The 22243-nt window shown below is 49.8% G+C and overlaps 1 protein-coding gene across 1 annotated transcript in view; it reads right to left on the bottom strand.

The window, feature by feature from the left end:
- The window catches only part of LOC105180535 (uncharacterized), an 18249-nt gene extending 7700 nt beyond the window's left edge, over positions 1–10549 (bottom strand). The window contains exons 1-2 of the mRNA XM_011136648.2: positions 10182–10549; positions 2364–2424 (exon numbers count right to left, since the gene is read on the bottom strand). Of these exons, the coding sequence (XP_011134950.1) occupies positions 2364–2424; positions 10182–10191 (71 nt within the window). The 5' untranslated portion in view covers positions 10192–10549. The remainder of the gene's footprint in view (positions 1–2363; positions 2425–10181) is intronic.
- Positions 10550–22243: the final 11694 nt, after the last annotated feature.

The raw sequence follows: 22243 nt of genomic DNA, 5'->3' as shown, positions 1-22243 counted from the left end.
TTCATTCAGCCTCTGTCTGTGACGCCGTACTACTACTATACGTTGCATTACTCATGAAGGACTATCAAATCGAGCGACGTCAACTGGATGGCGGCGCGCTTGCGAGATCAATATCGCCGTGAGCGCAATAAAAATAAACGGACGTCGCTGAGAATAAAGCCGCCGCGGCGCAGGCTTTATTCCGAGTAATCGCGCTAATCGCAAGCCGCCGGTGATGCCGAACGCGCTTCGGTTTCTTCTTGTCCCCGGCAAGGCGTCCTCTTCTTGTCGTCTCGACGACGAAATCCGAGTCGCGGGAGACGCTTGCCAAGGAAATGCCAAGTTCCGTCCAGCTGCGCCAAACGGCTTTGAAGGCAGCAGGACAGGCATCGGACTTGGGGGGTCCTGGAAATCTGGATCATTCAGACTGAATCCTGACAGCTTCGAGCGGAACTTTTGACCCGTTGATATTTCGCCAGGAAATTCGCTCACTGTCAACTCTCAACATTTTTTTCCCAGGAGGTCTTTGCGCTTTAATTCCCGCGCTACCCATGATTTTTTGCGTGTGGGATCTTTATACATAATCCATTTTTCGCCTCCGGTTACGATTTTGCGCAAAAAATCTTCTTTTGTTGTCTGGCGAGCAGGTAACGGCAACTTGGTCAATCGGCGACTTTTGTTGTCAATGGTCAGCTCGTGTGGAACTCACTTCCCTTCTTTTCGGTCTATCTTTTCCAAACGATTGTAAATAGTTTTCTGGCTTACTCCCAGCTTTTCCGCAAGTACCTGTTGTGCTTGTGCCGTATCTTCATTCAGTAGATTTTGCAACTCCTCGTCTTCAAATTTTTTTGGCTCACCGGGGCGGTTGCTCGTGAAGATCAAAATCACGAGTTGGAAGACGTTCAAACCAATTTCGACACGTGCGATCGGTCACAGCATCTTCATCATAAGCAGCACAAATCATTTTGGCTGCGATTTTGTTCAAACGAAATGCAAAATGCATCGTCGGATATGCTCTTTGTTGCTAGTCATCGTGAACACCAGTGATTATTTGAGATTATGTGCATCAAATGCCAAACCATTTCGAAAAGTTAAATGTCAACACAATGTCAACAGACCGCAAAACTGCAAAAGGCCGGGAGAGTATCTCAATTTTAAATTCTGCTCTGAACTATGTAAATTTTATCGGAAAGAATTAGCTGCCAGAGCTAATAATTATCGTGCGAAACGAAGCGCGGCGATCGCGTCTCGCGCAAAGACTTCTCCTGCTGCTGGATCAACATTGCCGACGGAATGCCTTAAGGATATCCTTAACGCGTCCAGGCCGCGTCTGCGCGAAGTTAGCACGACGTTTTAAAAATTATCAACAAACACTGTTAGCTCCAGTAGTATTCCTCATAGTTCTACATAGTTCCTGATGAAAATAACAAAAAAAGTTCCGTATTGTCAATACCAAAATTCTTTCCTTGGTATCAAGAATACGGAACTTTTTTCTATTTTTATCAGGAACTGTAGAACCATGAGAAATGCTACTGGAACCAACATTTGTTTTTTAATAATTTTTAAAACGTCGTGCTAACTTCACACACAGACACGGACAGGCCGATGTTATCTGAATTCACATTCGCCGCGGGTATATCGGTGTCTTTGCGTGACGATAATATCGCGTAATATCGAGCTCTCCCTCTCGCGATATTCGATATCGAGGTGAATACATGTAACGATATCCTAATAAATTTTTCAGCGTTCTTATTTGTGCAGCGGCTCGTTCAAGCGGCCCCCTCCCCCCCGCGCCGCCCTCAGCCTGTCAGACCCGGCATGCACCCACGCCGAATCTGCAAAGGTCGCGTGAGAACGCGTGTGCCACCCACGAAAAGCCTCGAAATAACGGCCAAGCGGCATTTCTTTCCGGCGTGTCTCTGCGCACGTGACGCTCGCACGCACTCTCGTGCGAGTGCGAGTGCGAGCGCGAGAAATTACACGCTCGCATCCCGAGCGGTACGTTTGAGCAATTGCAATTGTTAACAGCGAGCACTCCGAGGAGTGCGTCGTCGTGAGAATCACCGAAACGAAATGACTGGACGGTTGCCCCCTCTCTTTTCCGTCTTTCCTCTCCACTCGCGCGAAGCTCCGTATTAACGTTAATTAAAAAGACAGACGAGAGGGAAGAATGTTTTGTCCGTTTCACGAAGTCGTGCCGCGGCCCGTGCTGAGAAAATAAAAAAAAAAAGAAAATAAAATAAAAGAATAAGAAACCAAGAAAGGAGAACGAAAAATGACGACGATGAAGGGATTTATTATTTTTTCAGAAAGAGAGCAGACTTTCTCGTCGTCTCAGATGTCGGATCCTGCGCGTCAACGTCCGCGTGGAGTCCAGGACTCACCTGAAAGCGCCATGGATCTCTCTGCCCGATGCCATCGTCACTGCGATATCAGGTAACGATCCTGCAAACAAACGAGGTCACGTTAGTCGCGGCTTATAACCGTTCGCAAAGGAAGCGAGGATGGAGACGCGAAGTCGAGGAAAGGAAAACGAGTTCGTTCGCCGCTCTCGTCGAGCCCTCGTCGCGCGTCGCTCGTCCACATTCGATTTGTTACACCTTAAGCGAATCGACCTCCCTTTGCGAGTCGCCTCGGCGCAAACGAGGACGGCGCTCTTCATCTTGCGCGGCTCCTCGCACGAGGCGAAGCCACTCTCTTTGTCACGTAAAACAATACCGTTCATTATTCCCGAACGCGAGTGGAATCCACGACGGCGCGGCGGTCCTTTAATTGCAAACGTGACGGGGCCGAAGGGACGCGAACTTGAAATTACGCGTTATCGCGAGCGGAGCGACGCGAGTAGCGACGGCAGCTGTCTCGACGGGACTTCTCCTCGACGACTGCGAATCGAGCGAATAATAATAATAATAATAATAATCTTTCTTAACGAGAAAACTCCGGAAATGTCGTAGACAGACGAAAAGGGAGAGTCTCCGAAGGAAGAGGAAAATGTGGCCCCTCTCTCTCACTCATTTCTCAGCAAATAACTTGTAGCTCGTCCGAATCTCGGCGGATATTTCCCAACAAATTTTCGCCCAGTCCTAGAGATTAGTGCTCGGCGATTAAGGCGCAAAGTGCGGCCATGTTTCATCCCCCAAAATTACGCGCGCGCATTTGACGAGCCCGAGGTATCATTACACATTTCCAGCCGTGGAGACGACACGTGGGTGCTTAAGGTTTAACGACGCGCGAAACTCACCCGTCAGAGGCAACGCTGTCGCGATTCGGCCGCGGACAACGAGGCTCTTTCCTCGGGAGACACCAGCGCGCTGTGCTGCTCGACCGGCTCGACGTCACGCGTCTCCGAGAAGATCATCGTCCACGGGACGTAGGCCATTTATCCCGAGACAACGACCGCGTGTCCGCGAGGATGTTCCGCTCGAAGCCTCGTCGACGGGCGATCCGATCGCAGGCGCATCAACGGCGCCTTGTCCCGAAACTCCGCCGCCGATTGTTACCGCCGTGCAATCGCGGCATCGGGCGTCGTAAAGACCTGCGAGGCCTGCGTTGGAACCGCGTCTCCCGGACGTTTCGTGCTCTCGCGAGCCAAATGCGCAAGCTGTTAATCACAGACCCGGCTCGATCTTATCATTTCGTAACGACGAGACTCTTCGAAATAGCCCGCGAGAGAGAGAGAGAGAGAGATTGTGTAAAAGCAGGTCGATGGACCCGCGTATTGTCCCGCGGAAAAAGAGAATCGCGCGGAAGTGTGAGCAGGATTTCAGGAAAAGGTCGCGATGTCGTGGAGGTCTCTCTCTCTCTCTCTCTCTCTTTCTCGGCGTGGCGATTTCGCCGAAATGTCGGGACTTCTCGTCTCGTTGTAACAGCCGGCTGCGCTCGCTCGTTTAAATATCACGCGAGAGTGGAGCGAGTACTAGTATTAATACACGTGTGTATTTTCGCGTTTCGCGATAATAGTCCTTTCTCCAAATACAAAATCGCACCTCGGAATATTGTATATTTTCGTCCGCACCGAATGTGGACTCGAGTAGATTCGCACACGCGAAGGGAAACGAGTTCGGCCGAGTGAACGAATTTCCCGATGAAATATGAATGATCGAGAAATTCCGATTGGCAACGCGAGGAAGCTTGATGTAATTTCGGCCGAGTTCAGTCTCTCCTCTCTCCCTCTCTCTCTCTCTCTCTCTCTCTGCGTTGTATTTCTCCGGGGAATTCTTCCTTCATTCAACCGGATATTTTTCTCCGTGTCGGTGTCCGCCAGTTGGCCAAAACAGACGCCTTGCCGACCGGCAAGGACTGGCTTAAGGGAGGCGTTTTTTCGACGAAGACCGCGTGACGCCTCGCGCGAGAGACCGATATCGAGCGGAATGAAAGCGGACGAGTCATCGATATTTTATCGAAGCACAGAGAGACGTGGACTTTTCGGGTCTTCGGGAAGGGTGCTGTCCACCAAACGCGATCGGCGAGTTCATAAATTGTTGATCGCTCCGGCCGGATGAGAGACGGGAGTGACGTCTCGATCGTATGATAGATCGATTTCCCGCGGCGCGGCGCGGCGGTGCGACTGACACTGACATATACCGGTCTTCTTTCAATTTTTATGAGACGCGCACGTCTCGTCGATTTTTCTATGCAAATTGCAGCGCTTGTCTCTATTTAATGAAGATCGATCGGCCGTCGCGCGTAATATCGAGCCGGCTCGTGAGGAGATTCCCGCGAGAGGAGGCTGCACCTCTCCGGTCGTCTCCTCCGAAGGGCAGAGGGCTGCCCTTCGGAGTTTTTATTCGCGACGTCTCGAGTCGTCGTGTCGTTCCCGAAGTCCCGCGCGCTTAAAGGGGAGAGACACGGGCCTTGAAACGAGCTGCGATTATAACGCCACGCGGATAACGTCGGCGAATTTCAAATCAGACACGCACGCACGTAGATCGTTTGGCAGGTTGGGAGGTTGGGGGGTTTGGGAATTATTAGGAGGAGGAGGAGGAGGATTTAATTCTGACGGCTTTTTTTCTCAACAATCTGATTCACTCGAACAAGATAATGAACAAATACCTTAATCGAAATCTTTTCCTTCGTTTCCTGCAACTTCTTACACAGCAACACCTCTGAACCGTGAATATTGCGCCTTGAAATGAATATCGCTAGTTGGCCTGGATCGACCCATGATTCTTTTCGTTTGGGATTATCGAAATAGATCCATTTTCATCCGCGCTAACAATTCGATAGAAAAAAACTCTCTATTTTTTGTCTGGTCGATCAACGAAATGCAAATGTCGAACCGGTTCGCAGTGGCGAATTTTTCGATAATTCATGTGAAACCGATTTTCCTTCTTTGTGAAATCTTTGCCATATTAAAGCATTAAGAAACGATAGCTGTGATTGGAATGTCTTCGACAAAACTGACATTATTGTCGTATCTCTCGCATAAACTAAATCACACTTTTAATACAAGTGCATCTATCGACTCGAAGGCCACCGGATATTGGACGATATAATAAATAGGCGGGTAAAATAAAAATAAACTGAAATAATCCTGTCCTCTCTCTCATCGTCAGGCGGCAATTACACGCGTTAATTGATACAACGGAAATATACTCGTCGGATTACATGATGCTGCAGGATCGCGGCTCGGTGTGAGAGGTCAGAAGCGTAGAGATTGTTTCAGGAATCACACGCGGTAGCAGTTTTAATTGTACCTCATCGTCGCGATTGACGCAGTATCTTCGATCGCGACAGTAGCGATTCTCCGGCGGGGAAACTCGGGGGAAAGCTCGCCGTTTCCTCAGCCGCTCGTTCTTTATAAGATTCGTCGCGTGACTTGTGAAACATCCTGTACGGTCTACGTACGGTATTATACGCCAACTATATAATGTGCATACAAATACTGTAATTACTATCGATTTCTGCATTACGCGTCGTACAGATGCACACGCCGCGCCGGCCTCTCGTGAGCTGCCGCGCGAGTAATCCTCGTGCGACACGCGCACTTTCGTTGCGCGACCCGGTAATCAGGAATGTAAATCTACGTTACATGGTGTGCCCCCGCGAATGCGAAATGACGCACAAGCAGCGGGATTGCTCGTATTTTAAATAGGGCTGTCGGAGCATCTCCCGTGAAGGAGCGGACGAAAATTCGACGATCGACAAGAAAGGACCTCGAGAGGGAGAACTCGTCCCCGGGAATTCGGCCGAACGACGTCCTACTGAAACATTTTTCTATTGGGATCTAAATTGAGATTTCTGAAAAGAGATTTCCCTATGTGAGATCTCAATAATTTCATATATCTCGTTTGAGGTGTCATATGAAAAAATGAGTAATGATATTTCAATTGAGAAAAATAGAGAAGCTTCTCTATTCTTCATGTGTCAATTGAACTATCGTTACTTACTTTTTCATATGACGTCTCTCAAATGAGATGTCATGTAAAATCATTGAGATCTCGTGTAAGAAATTTTTCGGAAATCTCCGAAAATAATCTCTCGAAAAATCCATCCTCCTCAGTGGATTCTTCTCCGCTAGGTTTTGTCCACCGATCGGTTCTTTCCGCTGAGAGAATCGTCGAGTTTCGATTCTCCCTTGACGCACTTGGAAGATTTTCAGTAGTTCAATCGATATAATATATCGTATGAAGAGTAGAGAAGCTTCTCTATTTTTCTTGAGACACCGTTACTTACTTTTTGATACGACATCTCAAATGAGATAAAATGAGACACAATCATTGAGATCTCATACAAGAATTTTTTTGGAAATCTCATTTCAGATCTCAATAGAAATTTTTCAGTAGGGCGGAAGACCATCGGTCTTCGATCGAAAAGTAAGAAGAGGCTCTCTCGGCTGCTTTCTCGCGAACTTTCCCATCCGATTCTTGGTTCCCCCGAGGCGACCAGGAAAATTCACTTACACCCGGGAGGCAGGGGTTGTCTTCCTCTCCGTGACGAGGAAGAGACGGCGTGTGAAACATTCGCCGTGCCGTCGAGAACCTTCGGACGAGAGCGTGCCGCGTCTACCCTGTGCCTTTAATTGGGCTTCTTCGTGCTCATTCGGGGCCTTGGCCTTGCAGCTCGCCGCTTACGTCGCTTCATTAATGACGATGGTTAATTAAACTCGTCGCCACGTGCGCCGCCGCGCGCCGGCGAGCTTTCGTCGCGAGCGAGCCGAGAGAAATTTCCTCGAGTCGGTGAAACCGCCGCCGGCCGATTTTTGCCTGCATTTGCATCAATGTGGGAAACTTTCATATCGCGAGTACAAATTCTCCCCCTTCCTCCCCCTCCAGCCCCAAGGCAGCAGAAACGCGTGCGATCGGCAATATTGGCGGCCCGGTTATATTGTCCACGCAATCGCTGAGCGAAGCTTTTAGGGGCTCTCCAGTTGCAACGTTTCCGTCCGAAATTCTTAATGGGTGTTAAATATACGTTGTTGCGCGGCCCGCTGCAATCCGGCGCGCCTCGAGCAGATCCGAGCGGAATTTAAATTTAAGCGCACTCGACAGTCGGCCGCGCGCGATTTCGGCCTCTCGCGACGCCAATGTAAATTAACGTCGTTCACACGCCGATCTCGCGCGGCGAGAGAGCGACAGGCTCATTTCGCCGCTGACACGCTCGTCCGAGACGCGGAAAGTGTAATCTGCATTTATAGGCGAGCAGGTGTTGTTTCTAGAGTAGGACGGGAAGAACGTGGAAAGAAGGGGGAACGGAGGGGAGGGGAGGGAGGGAGAAATCAATTTGTTATTATTTTAGGGCGAAGCTCAGCTTCTCTTCTCTAGCCGGGAATTATGTCGATACGATACAGCCGCGACAAGTTGATCGGTACGTAGCAGCGAGAGGATAATTCAACGAGACATCGATGCGGCTCGCCTCGTACTTTTTTTACGCGTCTACCTGCATCACGCTTGCGCAGCGATCGAGTGAGGTCTGCAGGTGGAGAGACGAGCGAAGGGGCGATCTCTCTCTCTCTCTCTCTCTCTCTCTCTCTCTCTCTCTCTCTCTCTCTCTCTCTCTCTCTCGAAAAATCCACCCTCCTCCTGTGGATTCTTCTCCGCTAGATTTTGTCCACCGATCGGTTCTTTCCGCCGAGAAAATCGTCGAGTTTCGATTCTCCCTTGACGCACTCGGGAGATTTTCAGTAGTTCGATCGATATAATATATTGTATGAAGAATTGTATGAGAAGCTTCTCTATTTTTCTTGAGACACCATTACTTACTTTTTGATATGATATCTCTCAAATGAGATATCATATGAAAACATTGAGATCTCATATGAGAAATTATCCGAAAAATCTGATTTTAGATCTCGATAGAAGTTTTTCAGTAGGGCGGAAATCACCCGTCGACGTTGTTTCGTCCGACGGGGGGATCAACGGGCTTGAAAGGGTCGACTTGGAAAATCGGCTCTTAGAGGGAAAGACCGATTTCCTGAAAGTCGCATGGAGGTTGCCCGACAACGAGCGTTCGTCAGGCGCGCCGAATTCGCGTCGTCGCGGATTCTTATCGCTGCGCCGGCCGGCCGTGTTGATTCGCATCATCGCGCTTAGTAAGGTGGAATTCCGCATCGGTCGGCTATATGGCGTCGGTTATACGTCCAAGTGGCGGGACGATGTTCGTCCGGCGGAAATATTTGCGAAGCCGCCGCCGCGGCTGATCTTCCCGAGGGAAATCCAAGCGCGGCCGGCGCGGCTTGAACGTCGCGGCGCCGCTCGGCGCGATCGAATGATGACCGATCTTTTCTCCCGCAACGGGATACTTTTGTCTCCCGTATACCGAGCGCCGATCGATCGGGTATTCTGGGAGACGGCGAGTGGAAATACACCGACCGGCGGAAAATCTCCGATTCAGCCCGTCCGACTTAAGCTGGAAATCAATTATTCATCGCGCTCAATTCAGCAAATTTCGCCCCGACTCCACGACCGCCTTACGTCAAGCGACTAATAAGTCAGTCTGAGGATGGGGGGGGAGTGGGTGGGGCGGGAGGAGGTGATTAAATTTAAGGTGGAACTTAAATTTCAATGGGATCGATCTCGGCCCGTACACGGCCGGGCTGGAAGTTCGTTTCATTCGACGGACGGACGCCCGAAATATACGCTCGAGGCCGCCGTTTTTTCGGCGTTCATCGAAGAGCAACAATTGCGTTTCCCGCTTCGTTGCGGACGCCGCTTCGAAGCCGCTTTGCTCGGGCCGCAACGAGCCGTAAGGTGTTACCGCCGGTGATTCGAAATTTGCACGAGCAAAAAGTCACGCGCGCGAAAGAGAGAGAGAGAGAGAGAGAGAGAGAGATGCGGTGCGCGACGAAATGATCGACGGGAGCGACTCGAGGCGAAGCTTTTACGCGTCCAATCGTCTCCCGATTGTTTCAGCCGACATCGCGATTAGTTTCACACCCGGAGCTGACTAAGCAGTTCAACTATACTCGTCCACCAGATCTCGAGGACGTGCAAGCGGCCGATCTCTCTCTCTCTCTCTCTCTCTCTCTCTCTCTCTTTCTCTCGCCGATCCGAGCGCGACGAATGAATTAGCCTCGCCCCTGATGAAAAACGATCATCGGGCCGATTGAATCTCGCGGTCCCATTTTCTCGCTCGTAATTGATTGAGTCCGCGCGAAGCGCAGGGGAGGGAGAGAGGAGGGAGGTGAATCGATCGCTCGCAGAGATATCCAAGAACGCAGAGATCGGACGTAGAAACGTCGTCCCGCACGTCACGAGGGAAGACCGCTCGTCAGCCGATCATGCCGATTAATAAACGAGCGTCCGCTCGCCTCCTCGTCGGCGCGATCATCTCCCGCCGTCGCTCCTCCGCGCCGCCTCCTCGCGCGGGCAATTGAAGCCGGGAGAGAGAGAGAGAGAGAGACAGAGAGAGACAGAGAGAGAGAGAGAGAGAGAGAGAGAGAGAGAGAGAGCGAGAGAGAGAGAGAGGGAGGGAGAGAGAGAGAGAGCGGGCGAGCAACTGTCATCTCATTCGAATTCGATCGGCACAAGAGAGGCCGAGCCGCGAGCGGCGACGGACGTTAACCCGCGCGTCGGGCCGCATGACGGAACGATCTCGGCCGCCGTATCATCGTCACGTCGAGTCGACTCTATTAAGGGCGCACGGCTGGGTAAGGGTAACTGAGGGAGTTCCTCCAGGTCGGTCGATCGATCGCTCGCTCGCTCGCTCGCTCGCTCGCGCTTGGCGCGAAGGGGCGCGCACGCAGAGGACATGTTGTCGCTCACCTCTCACCATCTGTGCTCCGAAGGTCCCGGGATCCCGATCCTCGGCCGAAAAGTGTTGCTCTTCTACGACCGCCGCCGTCTTTCCCCCTGTCGATCCTGACAGCGTCGTCGTCCGTAGCGACCCCCGCGCGCCCCGACGTGGATACGCGCGGCGCGGCGCGGCGCGGCGCGGCGCGACACGGCGCGGTGGTGTGCGCGCGAAAATGTGCTCCTTTCTTCTCCTCCTTGCCTCTCCCTCGCTCTCCTCGTCAACTGTGTCTAAGCAGCGCGCAAGAGAGAGAGAGAGAGAGAGAGAGAGAGAGAAAGAGGCGAGCGCAGACACGATCCTCACTTCTCGAGCGTTCCGCGCGAACTGATCGCCGCGAGCTCCGACGTCGGCCGCAGCAACTGCCTCGCGCTGCGTGGTCGTATGGAAGGGGTTGCAGCCGGTGAATTTCATCGGGTTCGCTCGCCTGCACGTGAAATGTCGGCCTGTGCATCGGCGAGCCTTCGGCTAATTAATTAACGCGAGGCCTGAGGACGTCTCCAGGCGATGTCGCCCCGACGACCAAGGCGGGACTCACGACTTTCGTCGTCTTTCCGTCCGTCCGGATTTCCGACAGCCAGAGAGAAGGGCTCTTCAGCATCCTCTCGATGTCGATTTGTTGATTGAGCATGTCGCGAGTGAAGATGAACGAAGTGAACGAAGTCGGGGCTGAATTCGGGGTGGATTTTTCAAAGGCACGAATTTCCGCTGAAATATTCCGAATAACCTCCGATGGAGAGACTCTTGGTTGCATCTTCGACGGCGAAAGAGTTTAATATGCGACGCTTAATTATTAAAAATTTCGATAATGTCAGATTTCAGGCTACTAATGTGAAATTACGTAATATTATACCACTCTCGCAGACGCGAGAGTCTAAGTATATTTGTTTGTTTAATGACGTTTTTACTGGTTTTGACTGGCCTCTGAATTGAAGAACGAAGCATTAGACTTAGGTTGGGTCAGGCTAGAACAGAAATTCACGTGTTATCGTAAAAACAACTCATCACACAGGTCCATTAAATTATTTCACAGACATAATCAAGGAGAGATCTTCATAGATTAACCCTTTGCACTCGGAGCCATCTCGCGGGTTATCTACCAGCAGCTTGGCGGCACTTTTTTAGGAAAATGTGCAAACAGGAATCGCGTCATATTAACCTTTAGAGGATCGCAGTTGTTTTCTTCGACTTTTTTATTTTAAATATTACCACTTTATTATTAACATCATTGGGTTGAATTACAAAAAATATGGCGCCACTTTCGCGCCAATATATTGGCTTCCGGTCCGGTAAAGAATCAGGATCCTTTTTTTTTAGTTTTTCAATTTAATGTTATTAGATATTATAGGAATAATTGTTTGACATCATTTTGGAGAAAAAGTTTGACAAATAACATAAATTTATAAAATTTTTATACCGCAATTTATGACAAACACAAACACGAACGCTCGAACAATAAGTATTATCGGCTCGACAGTCATATCACACACAGAGAGCGTTTACCCGATCCTGTTTACAGGATCGAAACTGGTACAATACAAAGTATAACAAAGTGTAAGCGAATATGAGATATAAAAGTAGAATATTAATAAATTAAAATATCCCTACAATGGTAAGTTAAAACCTGATAAATTGGTTTTCGGGTTAAAAGCCGACAAATTGATTTCCGTTCTTCCAAAGGTTAAATAGTGTAGCTTCGAAACCAAGTATCGCTATTTTTAAGTGTCGGCATTAGAGAAGGGCTGATACCACTGTGAATCTGCGAGAAAAGAGGGCATCCGAGTGGTTTGTTAGACTTACGATGCCCCGTCAGAAGGGACAGAAGGGAGTGCAAAGGGTTAATAGACATAATTAGATTAATCCGGCAGAGAATGGTATCATATCAAGCGCGCAACGCACAACGTTATTCGAACAGCTCTGGCGTGAAATTTACGGCGATCAAGCATGGCTAATTTCCAGAAGCTCATCCCGAACTCGGCAAATCCGTATCCTCCGGCCGAGACGCGTTCGAAGAGGACCAAGAGATCCTCCCGTTCCTCCCGCCGAGCCTCCTCCTCCCTCACGAAGAAGCGCGGCTCGTCGTCGTCGGGACGGGTTCGCTTTTTCAAACACCCTCGAGCTTCCTGCGGACGGTCGCCCGTGCCGCGTCCTGCCAAAAAACAGTCCGCTTCCACGGCACGTGTCCTGTCGCGAGCTGCTCGCCCGATCAAAATCGACCGCGCTGTAATATTCATGGCGGCGGACGGCGGAGGATTCGCCTCCACCTGCGCGATCGTTCCTGCGGGTTCGGCCTCGATTCGCGACGATTCGACGTTGTCAGCCGAAGTCGAGCCGACGTCGAGCGATCCAAAGCGGCTAACTTTGAATCTCACAGGCCGGGCCGGGCTGGACGCGCGCGGCTCATCGAACGCTCCGCCGCGTGTTTCCCATTAATCGGCCCGATTCGAATTCTAGTCGGACGCCGCGGCGTCGAAGGTGACACGGCCGCGCGCCGTGAGACGACCTCGCGCGTGATAAACCCTGACACACTTGGTTTGAATATCGAGCTCCAATTCCCGATACGCGATTCCGCACGTCCGCCGACCAGACCAGGAATATTGCGCGCGCGCGCACGCCGCACCGTCTGACGCTTCTTCCTCGAGTCTTTCGGGGCTCCTTCTTCCGAGGGCCTACTTGCGCACACGTGTCGTTAATTTGTTAACACCGCCGAGAGAGCAGCCGCTTCGACTCGCGGAAAATCGATAGCCGACGATAAACCGACGGGTCTCCCCCACCCCCTCTCTTTCTCTCTCGCGCGCGCGGTCCCTCCCTCTGTCACTTTCTCCCTTGCTCCGTCTATTAGTCTCTCTCTCTCTCTCTCTCTTTCTCTCTCTCTCTCTCTCTCTCTCTCTCCTGCTGCCTCGCTCTCGATCAAATATGCCATACAGTTCCATCGCTTTTATTATTCTCTCGCAGCGGCGATCGTGGAAGGAAATTGAATTTTCTCGCCCGCGAGACGAGGGTCGCTCTCCTCGCGTGGGGCGCGGCGAGGCGAGAAAAGTTTTCGTCGAAATCTTCGGGGGAAGAGACTGGTGGGTGGGTGTGTGTGTGTGTGTGCGCGCGGCAAGAAGGACTCGCGCTGATACAGCGATATTTTCTCTCTCTCCCTCTCTCTCTCTCTCTCTCTCTCTCTCTCTCTCTCGTCGGGTTCTCTCACGAGACCGAGCGCTCGCTCGCACACGCAAACAAGAAATGACTCAGCCGCCGGGCGGCGTCTGAAATCGTGCAATTTACGTGGAAAGCGGAGAGACTCACCGGTCGGAGAGAATCGCGGACGTCAATCGCGGGAAGCTCGAGAGCGGGAAAAGAGGAGAACTGCGTTTCATTCGGCCGCGTCGGACGCGCGCCGTGTCCGACTTCCAGGTAGCCGGGTAGTAGCGCTATTTAGGAAGGCCAATCGGGAAACGAATTTCCCCGGGGCGACGGCTCCACGTGACGGTGGCGATGTCGCAGGCAATTTCTGTAACGTCGGATTACGCCGGGCGAATACGCCAACTCGATTACGAAATCGATTGCCGATTTGCCTGATTAAGCGGCGCCATGTGTAAAGCTACGAACTCGATTACGCGCGCGCGGCGAATCGCATTTGCGCCGCCACGTGCGCGCGATCCGACCGCGATCCTGCCGTGATGAGCGCAGGATCATCTTTACGTCCTGCGCGCGCGATCTCGTCGACTTCGCCATTCCATTACGCGTCCGCGAGATAAGCGTCCTGGCTCCTGGTATCGCCGTAGCTGGAATAACGGATAACGCAATTACAATTGCAGTCAGGCTGCAAGTCGGGAACTCGCGCGCGCGCGCGCGCGCGCGTGTCAAGTCCCGCTCCTCCTTCCTCCTCGTCGCTTTCCGAGCAAGATGTCCCTCGTGATTTTGCGTTGAATAATTCAACATCGTGGGAAGTGCGAAATCGCCCAAGTGTCTTTGTGCACTTTTAAGCGTTCATTTCCGTTTTCAAGCGACCCATGTCTCTTCCCTCCTCCTGCTCAGTTTCTTCGCTTTGCCGAGTGTTGTGCGCCGCGCAGCGAGACGCGCGATGAACGCGGCCTCCTTCGCCTGGTTCCTTTTCTTCGTCAGGAAGGAACCCGGACAAACGGACGGCTATTTTTCAAGATCGTCTTTCTTAATCGCAACGCTGTCGCGTAATTCCTTCAGGCACGTACATCACCCTCCGCCCACCTTTTTCTCCTTCCTCTTCTTCTTCTTCTTCTTCTTCTTCTTCTTCTTCTCCTCCTCCTCCTCCTTCTCCTCTTCAGTGGACTATAATGGAATTCAGGGTCACAGCTGTGAGCGAGGCGATACGCGGCGCCTCTGGAATCCACTAAATTATTTCGGTTGCTCGCTAATTTCATCCACGTCGCGAAGGATCTGCCGCGACGCATCGCGCAGCATAGGTGGCTCGCCGCGCCGCGTGAAATTCCGCCGGTCGATTCCGCTGCATCGGCTGAATTTCCGTCAAGCTGCCTCGCGCAGGACACATTATGTCCGCTAAGCCCCCGACTGGCAGGCTAAATTTCGCAAAAGTGCTTAAGCCGGCAGAAAATGGATCTCCCCCAAAGTCAGGCAATGCCAGTGAAATCTCGCGCCCAGGGTTTCTCGAGTTTTCGCTGTTTGCCGACGAGGAGATCGCAATTTTTCAAGCTCGCACCGAGAAAAGAGGTCCCGAAGAGGGCTAACGAAACCCTCGAGAGGAAACCTCGAAGAGGGTTACCGAACACCGGTAACCGCGACAAATGGTTTGCTAATGTGGGACGGCAAAATTAATGCGGCTCCGTTGCGGTAACGAGTGATTTGTCACTTACGATTGGTCGCTCTAACCGACAATTTTATTTTAACGGGAACAAATGGTATTGTTACGTCGATCCGGCAGATCATAAATTTATGATTCGTTGGCAATGCAGAATACGAGCAGAGGTTAGAAATTATGTACGAGCAAGTCGGTTGTATTAACTCTTCTTCATTGATGTTATTATATACCGGGGTGTCCGGGTGTCCTTTTGGAAACGGAAAATTGTGAAGATTGATCAGATCATTCTGAACAAAAAGATCCTTACAAAAAGATACGTAAAAAGCTTGATGAAACCACACACGCAATGCTGCGCATTATAATTACCAGACAATTCAAATATAGCTCCATGGCATCTAATCAAACATTGAAAGAGAAGGGTCAACAATGTAATAATTCTTCAATGTAGTAATTCTTTGTATACGTATCTAGCAGAAATTCACTTGTGGAGAAAGACACTTGTTACACTTTACAATCTTTATTTTTAGCACGACACGTTTTATAAAATTAATAAATTATTGGATAAGGTCAAGTAAGGTCAAGGGGGATATATATACAAAGGCTCGTACTGTAAACGTACTTTTATCGATAAAAGAAAGTCTGTAAAAGTGGTTCGTAGCTACTTAAAAAGTTTATAAATCACTTTCAGAGATTCCTTTATCTGTATATGAGAGTTCAGGATATAGACCGCAGAAGAGTCACGTACCGGTATACAGGGTGTATAAAAAGTACCAGGACGGGGAAATATCTCGAAAACTAAGCGTTTTGGAAAAAAATTCAGACAAAAGTTGTATGGTTTCAAGGGGCACATAAAACAACTATATCATTTCGCTTACAAATGGCGCCACTTTCGAGATATTTACTAATCATTACTTTTTTAAAATGGAAACTTCAATTTTTTATTACATCATCTTTTTCTATCAATTAATTTTAACGACTTTTGTCTGAAACATTTTTTTTCTAAAATGCTTAGTTTTCGAGATATTTCGTCGTCCTGGTATACTCTTCTTCACTCTCGGTCATCCATTATATTACATCGTCATCTTGAACTTTCAACGTTTCCTTCGAAATGCAGCGGCCCCCAAAAAACCCTGAATATTCGCTTTAAAAAATATCGAACTACCAGAAATATATGAAGTAGCATGTGACGATAGCAATAGGTGCGCGTTTCCGCCAGTCAAGGTCAACGTACGGTATTCTCTAAATTCCCCCAAGTGAAATTCTGCGCGCGAAGTAAAGCTGCACTGACCGGCTCCACATGGAGCGACTTTTCCGTCGCTCCGAATCGTCGAGCGAATGTTTTCATTCGACACTGTAAGCGTATGCCCAAGAGCGTGTCGTCCCGCAATTTTTGGAGATGGAGTCTCATTGTAAACGAATGGAACGCAGCAGTATTTCACGCGAGCCGACGACGGCGAAAACATCGGCGCTCTCCGGCGGAGAGTGGCCCTTGATCGCGAATTCGCTCAAATAAATAGAAAGACTCGCTCTCGCGTCGGGTCCGGAATCTCCTCTAACTTTCAACACATCCATCTTCCCCAGAAGCAGCGGCATCGTTCGACACTCGACACGTCCTCGCGATTCCGTGCGAGGCAGTATCAGCGTTCTCGCTTCCAATGAATCGCCCCTTCTTCCCCCTCGCGAGAGACTCCACTCCAAGAAATCCCCGGAGTACGACAGCAGCGTGGTAGCAATTAAGTCGCTGATGAAAAAAGCGATCCACGCGAATTCGTCCCGTATCGATTAACGTTAGCCGGAGAACCAATGACGGGCGACCCGAATGATCCACCTCCTCGCCCGCCACCGCACCCTTTCTCGCGCCATTTGCCCGTCGATTTGCCGGCGCTCTCGGCTGGTCCGAGTCAACATTCGGCATTCTCGACCAGCCAGTCAGGGTCAGCATCTCCCTCGAGGCCGTCTCTCGGCTCGAGGGCCGGGATGAGAGAGAGCCGTGTCCACCGAGCGTAAACACTTCGAAGCGACGAAGAGAGAGAGAGAAAGAGAGAGAGAGAGAGAGAGAGAGGAGGAAGCCTGTCCGCGAGACGTGACGAAATGTGCAACCCCGCGCGCGCGATCTTCCCTTCTGCCCCTCCTGCGAATTCCGTCCGGCCGGCGGCGGCGGCGGCGGCGGCGGTGGCGGCACGGTATTTATTTGCCCGACGCTATTAGTGGCGAGCCTGATGAGGCTCGCTCAGCGGCGATCTGGGACACCGGGATTGCTTCGCGAGCAGCGGAAAAACTTGCCGCTCGCGAGGCTCTCCTCCGTCGGCTGCCGCGTCGCGAATGGCGCTCGCCGCCGCGGCGGCTCCCATCATTCGGCGATTTCAATTCGCGGCTTATTCGCGACCGGGTCGCACCGGAGATCTGGGTTAATCGTTGATGGACGACTTGCCTCGCGGCGTCATCGGCCCGCGAGAAAAACGCGACGTCCGGCTGCTTTCGAGGAAGCCGCTCCGACTCGGGATTTCCATCCAGATGAAGGCAAGATCTCGGGTCGTGGATGTCCTCCAGTCTTCGTGCTTTACGTCGCTCGAAATGACGAATTGCAAAACATCGATCCCATCACGTCAGTGAAAAGCAGCCGATGAGAATGAGCTAACGAAAGCCTGCCCGACTAGAAATTTATCCCATGATCCTGATCAGGTTAACCTCAATTGGACTTTAGGTCCCAATAAGGTAATACTATCGGGTCCTAGTAAGTGTCATGTAACGCAGCGTGGATATCAGGATCTTAGTAAGGATTCAGAGTCAGGTCCTTATTGAATTACCTTATGGAATCCTTATTACGTTTTTTTTTTTTTTTTCAAATTATGGCTCCTGATTACTCGCCACGGCTATATTGGATGATGACATTAGAAATAAGAAATGCTGCACGCTGAAAATTCTCCCATGTTATTTCCAAATAAAAAGATACCTGCATGAAATAATATTTTGGATCGCTTGAGCATACTTGTAAAATGTTTCGAAAAAGAAACATAAAATGATATCACAAGATCATAAAGTATCACGAGGTGACAAGACAAGAAAGTAGTATTAAGGAGAAAAGTTGCATGTCACGTTAATTTTACAACTATTTATTGACTGCTAAAACAGGATAGTTTCTATAGCATTTTACAAATATATTCAAGTGATCTGAAGTGTTTTTTCAATGCAAACATCTTTATACGTGGAAATGACACCGAAAAATTGTTTTGTTAAAACTTGATAATGCAAATCATATTAGGTACAATGAATGAGATCCCGACAAGGACCTGATTAACTGAACCATATTATATCATACACCAGGTTGGTTACTAAGGTTGGTTATTAAGGTCCTAACCCAGGTGGGCCCAATCATTATAACCTTATAAAGATCTTCCTTACTCATTTGTCGTTATAGGACGTTATAAGGGCTGACTTACTTAGGATTACCTTTCATTCACCCTATTAGGTCCTTGTTAGGTAAATGTTAGGTAAACCTGATCAAAATTTCTAATCGGATGGATATTGATGTCCATAATCTGAGGGGTCTTCTGCAGTTTTCTCTGTGAGATTCACTTGAGAATTTTTCAAATTTGTAAAGTTCTAAAATTCAAATCAATTTTTCGAAAATCGATCACTCGTCAATTTAACAATTTTCGCAGTACACTTCTCTCCGTCGTCGGTCGCGACGTCTCTCGCGAGGAGAGGCAAGACGAGGCTCTCGCTCGTAAACGGCGATTTCCGCCTTGGGTCCCGGGAATCACGGTGTGCGGGAGAACCGCTTTCTCACCTGCGCAGTTAATGCTGCATTTTAATGAGCACGTGGTTAACTTATACTACCCGAGCTAATACTTAGCGCTCGTCTGCCCGTCGTGGATATCGCGGGTCTATTTTCCTCGACGCGCCGCGAGCGATAACGAGCGGTTTCTGCGCGCGCGGCTCGTCGAGCCACTCGGAATCGTCGATTACCGAGACGTGCGTCAGTGATAATAATTGCCCCCGTCGAAAGCCCCTCGACATCGTTGAATTCAATCGAAGACGCGACTTCGTAATGCCGCCGTCGCGTTGTGTCTTCGCGAACGCGCGCGCGCGGACGTTATTATTATTGTCCGCGCGATTCTCAATAGCGACGCGAGTGTCTGGTCTACGTGCGTCAAAGCTGATAAGCGTATCTTATCGATCGCGATCGCGTTTCTACGCGGCGGGCTTCGGAAAATCCCACGCGAGGACCCGTCGCGCGTCTCCTCTCAGCCCGACGAACTGCCTCGCACGGGGAAGCGCGGCCGACGAACGAAGCCGATCGATTTCCCGCCGGCCGCCGCGCCGCGCCGCGCCGCGGCGACGCGGGCAAGGAGCTTTTTCCGCGCTCGTTAAAACGCGGATGTGCATTCAGCCTTATTATGGAAATGCCGCGAGCGCGCGCGCGCGCTGCGAGTTGGCGTGACATTTCTGCCCGCATAATAGAGCCTCCCGGATTTCGTGTGTATCGCGAACATTTCTCGCGTCCGAGAATTCTGATTTATGTTGCCGCGCTTCCGTCCGTGCTGCTACGTGCTGCGAACTTTCAACTTTGCTCGGAAATGAAATTCAACGGGTCAGCGTGCGCCACGTTTTTGGCGCTTGCGTCCGCACGTTTCGTCGCGCGTTATCGAAATTTCAGTCGAGTTAGCGAGCGCGCTCCCGTCCGGAATAATCTAAAGATTATTCCGGAGAAAAATTGCTCGCAGCCGGATATCTGGGTAGTTTGCGACAATACGCCCGAATATCCGAAAAGCGCGGATATCCGAACGGATATTGTCGCAGGTATTCGGACACGCGGGGGGAAAAAATGTTTGGTCGAGTGAACGAACTTGCCGGTGAAGCGCGAGCGACTCGGAAATTCCGATTGGAAATATCCGGAATGTTGTCTGAGTTGAACTTGCGTTTCCAGATTTCCATCTCCCGTCAATTTTGACTGAATTCTGACGTGTGTGTGTGTGTGTGTGTGTGTGTGATGAAGTTAGGCCCGCACTTTTCGAGTTTTGTATTCTTTTTCGAATTGTGCCGCATTGTGCCGCAATCCGCAACTCTGCAACTCAAAACGTACTCAAGAAAATTAAGAAAAACTAAATTGTCGGTAGCCGAAAGTTGAAAAGACTCAACTACTAGACTTTACAATATTTATGCACGAACGTACGGATAAGTTTTCAGGGACAATGTTTTTTCGCGTCGAAGGATGCTCTCTTCATCGGCTAATACGGTTTTGTCATTGGTAGATGCCTAAGAAGCCAGACATCTTTTTTCCAAGCTGGAAGCCATTTTCGCCGAACGTGTCTGCAGAATCCGTTCTACCGCTTCGCACGTACGCTCATCCGCTCGTGTTGTTGTAATTGATTCTTGAATAACTATTGCGGAATTTGCAGTAGAACGTGTGAGTCATGAATTGCCGGACACCCGGTATTTTGTGACTTTGCGGAGCAAGTATCCTGACAATGCATATTTGGATAACGCAGATATCATACAACACGAATCGCGTTCTTCGTATTCGAAACACCGGATGGCTAATTGTTACGGAGTATTGCAGATATTCAGATAATTCGGACAGGAGAAAAACGTTCGAGTGAACGAATTTCCCGGTAAATTACGAGTGAGTCGGTAATTCCTGCTGGTTGGAAGTATCCGGAATGCCGTCTGAGTTGAGCGGAAGTCTCTCGTCAATTTGGACTGAATCCTGGCAGTTTCAACCTGAATTTCTGAACCTGTTTGTGGCTAGAAAATTCATTCATTCGAGTAAACTTTTTTCTCCTTCGTGTAGACGTTGCTCTTTCGTGAATATTCTGAAAAATTTCTATCGAGATCTAAAATGAGATTTCTGAAAAATTTCCTATACGAAATCTCAATTATTTCATATGCTACCCCAATCGCGAATTGTTATTTGAAAAAAATGTGTAATGATATTTCAGTTGATATATATTACATGAAAAATAGACAAGCTTCTCTATTTTTCTCCATTGAAATATCATTACTTACTTTTTCATATGATATTTTAATCGAAGTATACATAATTGAAATAATTGAGATCTCATGTAGGAAATTATTCAGAAATCTCATTTTGAATCTCAGTGGAAATTGTTCGGTAGAGTAATGCCAGATTTCAACTTTCCTGGTTCAGCCGAATGCCCAATGACTTGTTATTGCCGGAATACTCGAATATTCAACAAACTCGTAATCTCAGCCGAGGAGCATCCGCGACCGTCCTAGCTGATCCTCCTCGGCGAAGAAAGCGGCCTTTCAAGAAGCGGCCGAAACAAGAAGACCCAGAAGCGCTCGCTTTGTCTCCCCCCATTTGCAAAATTAGAAGAAAAGAAAATAGCCGCATCCAGGCGGGACAGATCCGCAGTCTCAGCTCGGCAGCCTGTCGAAAGATGAAGCGCTCGAACGCGCATCAGCACACACGTCGACACACACTCGCATCCTATTATCTCCAAAGAGCTTAAGCGAAGAGGAAGCTCGAGAAAATCGAAGCGTCCGATTGGATTACGGGTCTAAATCGCAGAACTCCGCGACCTTGGACCGCGCGCGAGCGCGCGTGGCGACCTTGAGATCGACTTGACGTCTACGCGCGCGCGTCGGGGTGCTGACGGCGAGAAGGAGCGCTGAAGAAAAATGAGCTGAGTCGTCGGCTCGCTCGCGCTGTTCACGTCTCGCCTGGTCGGTGTCAGGCGACGAATTCCGCGCGTGCATTGAGTTCATGAAATCGGGCCGCGCTAATAGAGCTCGGGGCTCTCTCTCCGATTTTCGGCCATCTCAGATCCGCTCACACGCGCCAATAGGGTGGCTCTCTCTCTCTCTCTCTCTCTCTCTCTCTCTCTCTCTCTCTCTCTCTCCCCCTCTCTCTCTCGTCGGAAGTAAATCGTGACAAGCGTAATCTCTGGAGATTCGTAAGTTGCGCCGACGAAAGCAGCGAGTTTTGCAGCTTGCGGCGAGTTGACAGCAAGCGGCGCGGATCAGCCGTTTGTGTAAGAAATATTTAATTATCATGCGGTAAACGCGTGGCAAAGCAACAAAACAAGCATGACAGATACAGTCAGGCTTGTCGGCAGCTCTAAGAGGCGAGTAAACAAAGAAAGAAAGAAAAAAAAGAAAAAAGAAAGGCAAACAAAGGAACAAAGAATTTGATGGGGAGAAATATCGAATAAAAAGGATGAGATACAAAAGGATAGCGCTTTTTGGTTCCGACTCGTTATACGTGTAAAAATCTTTTATCGTTGAGTT

Source organism: Harpegnathos saltator, unplaced genomic scaffold, assembly GCF_003227715.2.
Source record: "Harpegnathos saltator strain DR-91 unplaced genomic scaffold, Hsal_v8.6 scaffold49, whole genome shotgun sequence".
In the NCBI taxonomy this organism is placed as follows: domain Eukaryota; kingdom Metazoa; phylum Arthropoda; class Insecta; order Hymenoptera; family Formicidae; genus Harpegnathos; species Harpegnathos saltator.
The sequence above is the reverse complement of the archived record's forward strand: the minus strand, read 5'-3'. Positions and strand labels throughout refer to the sequence as shown.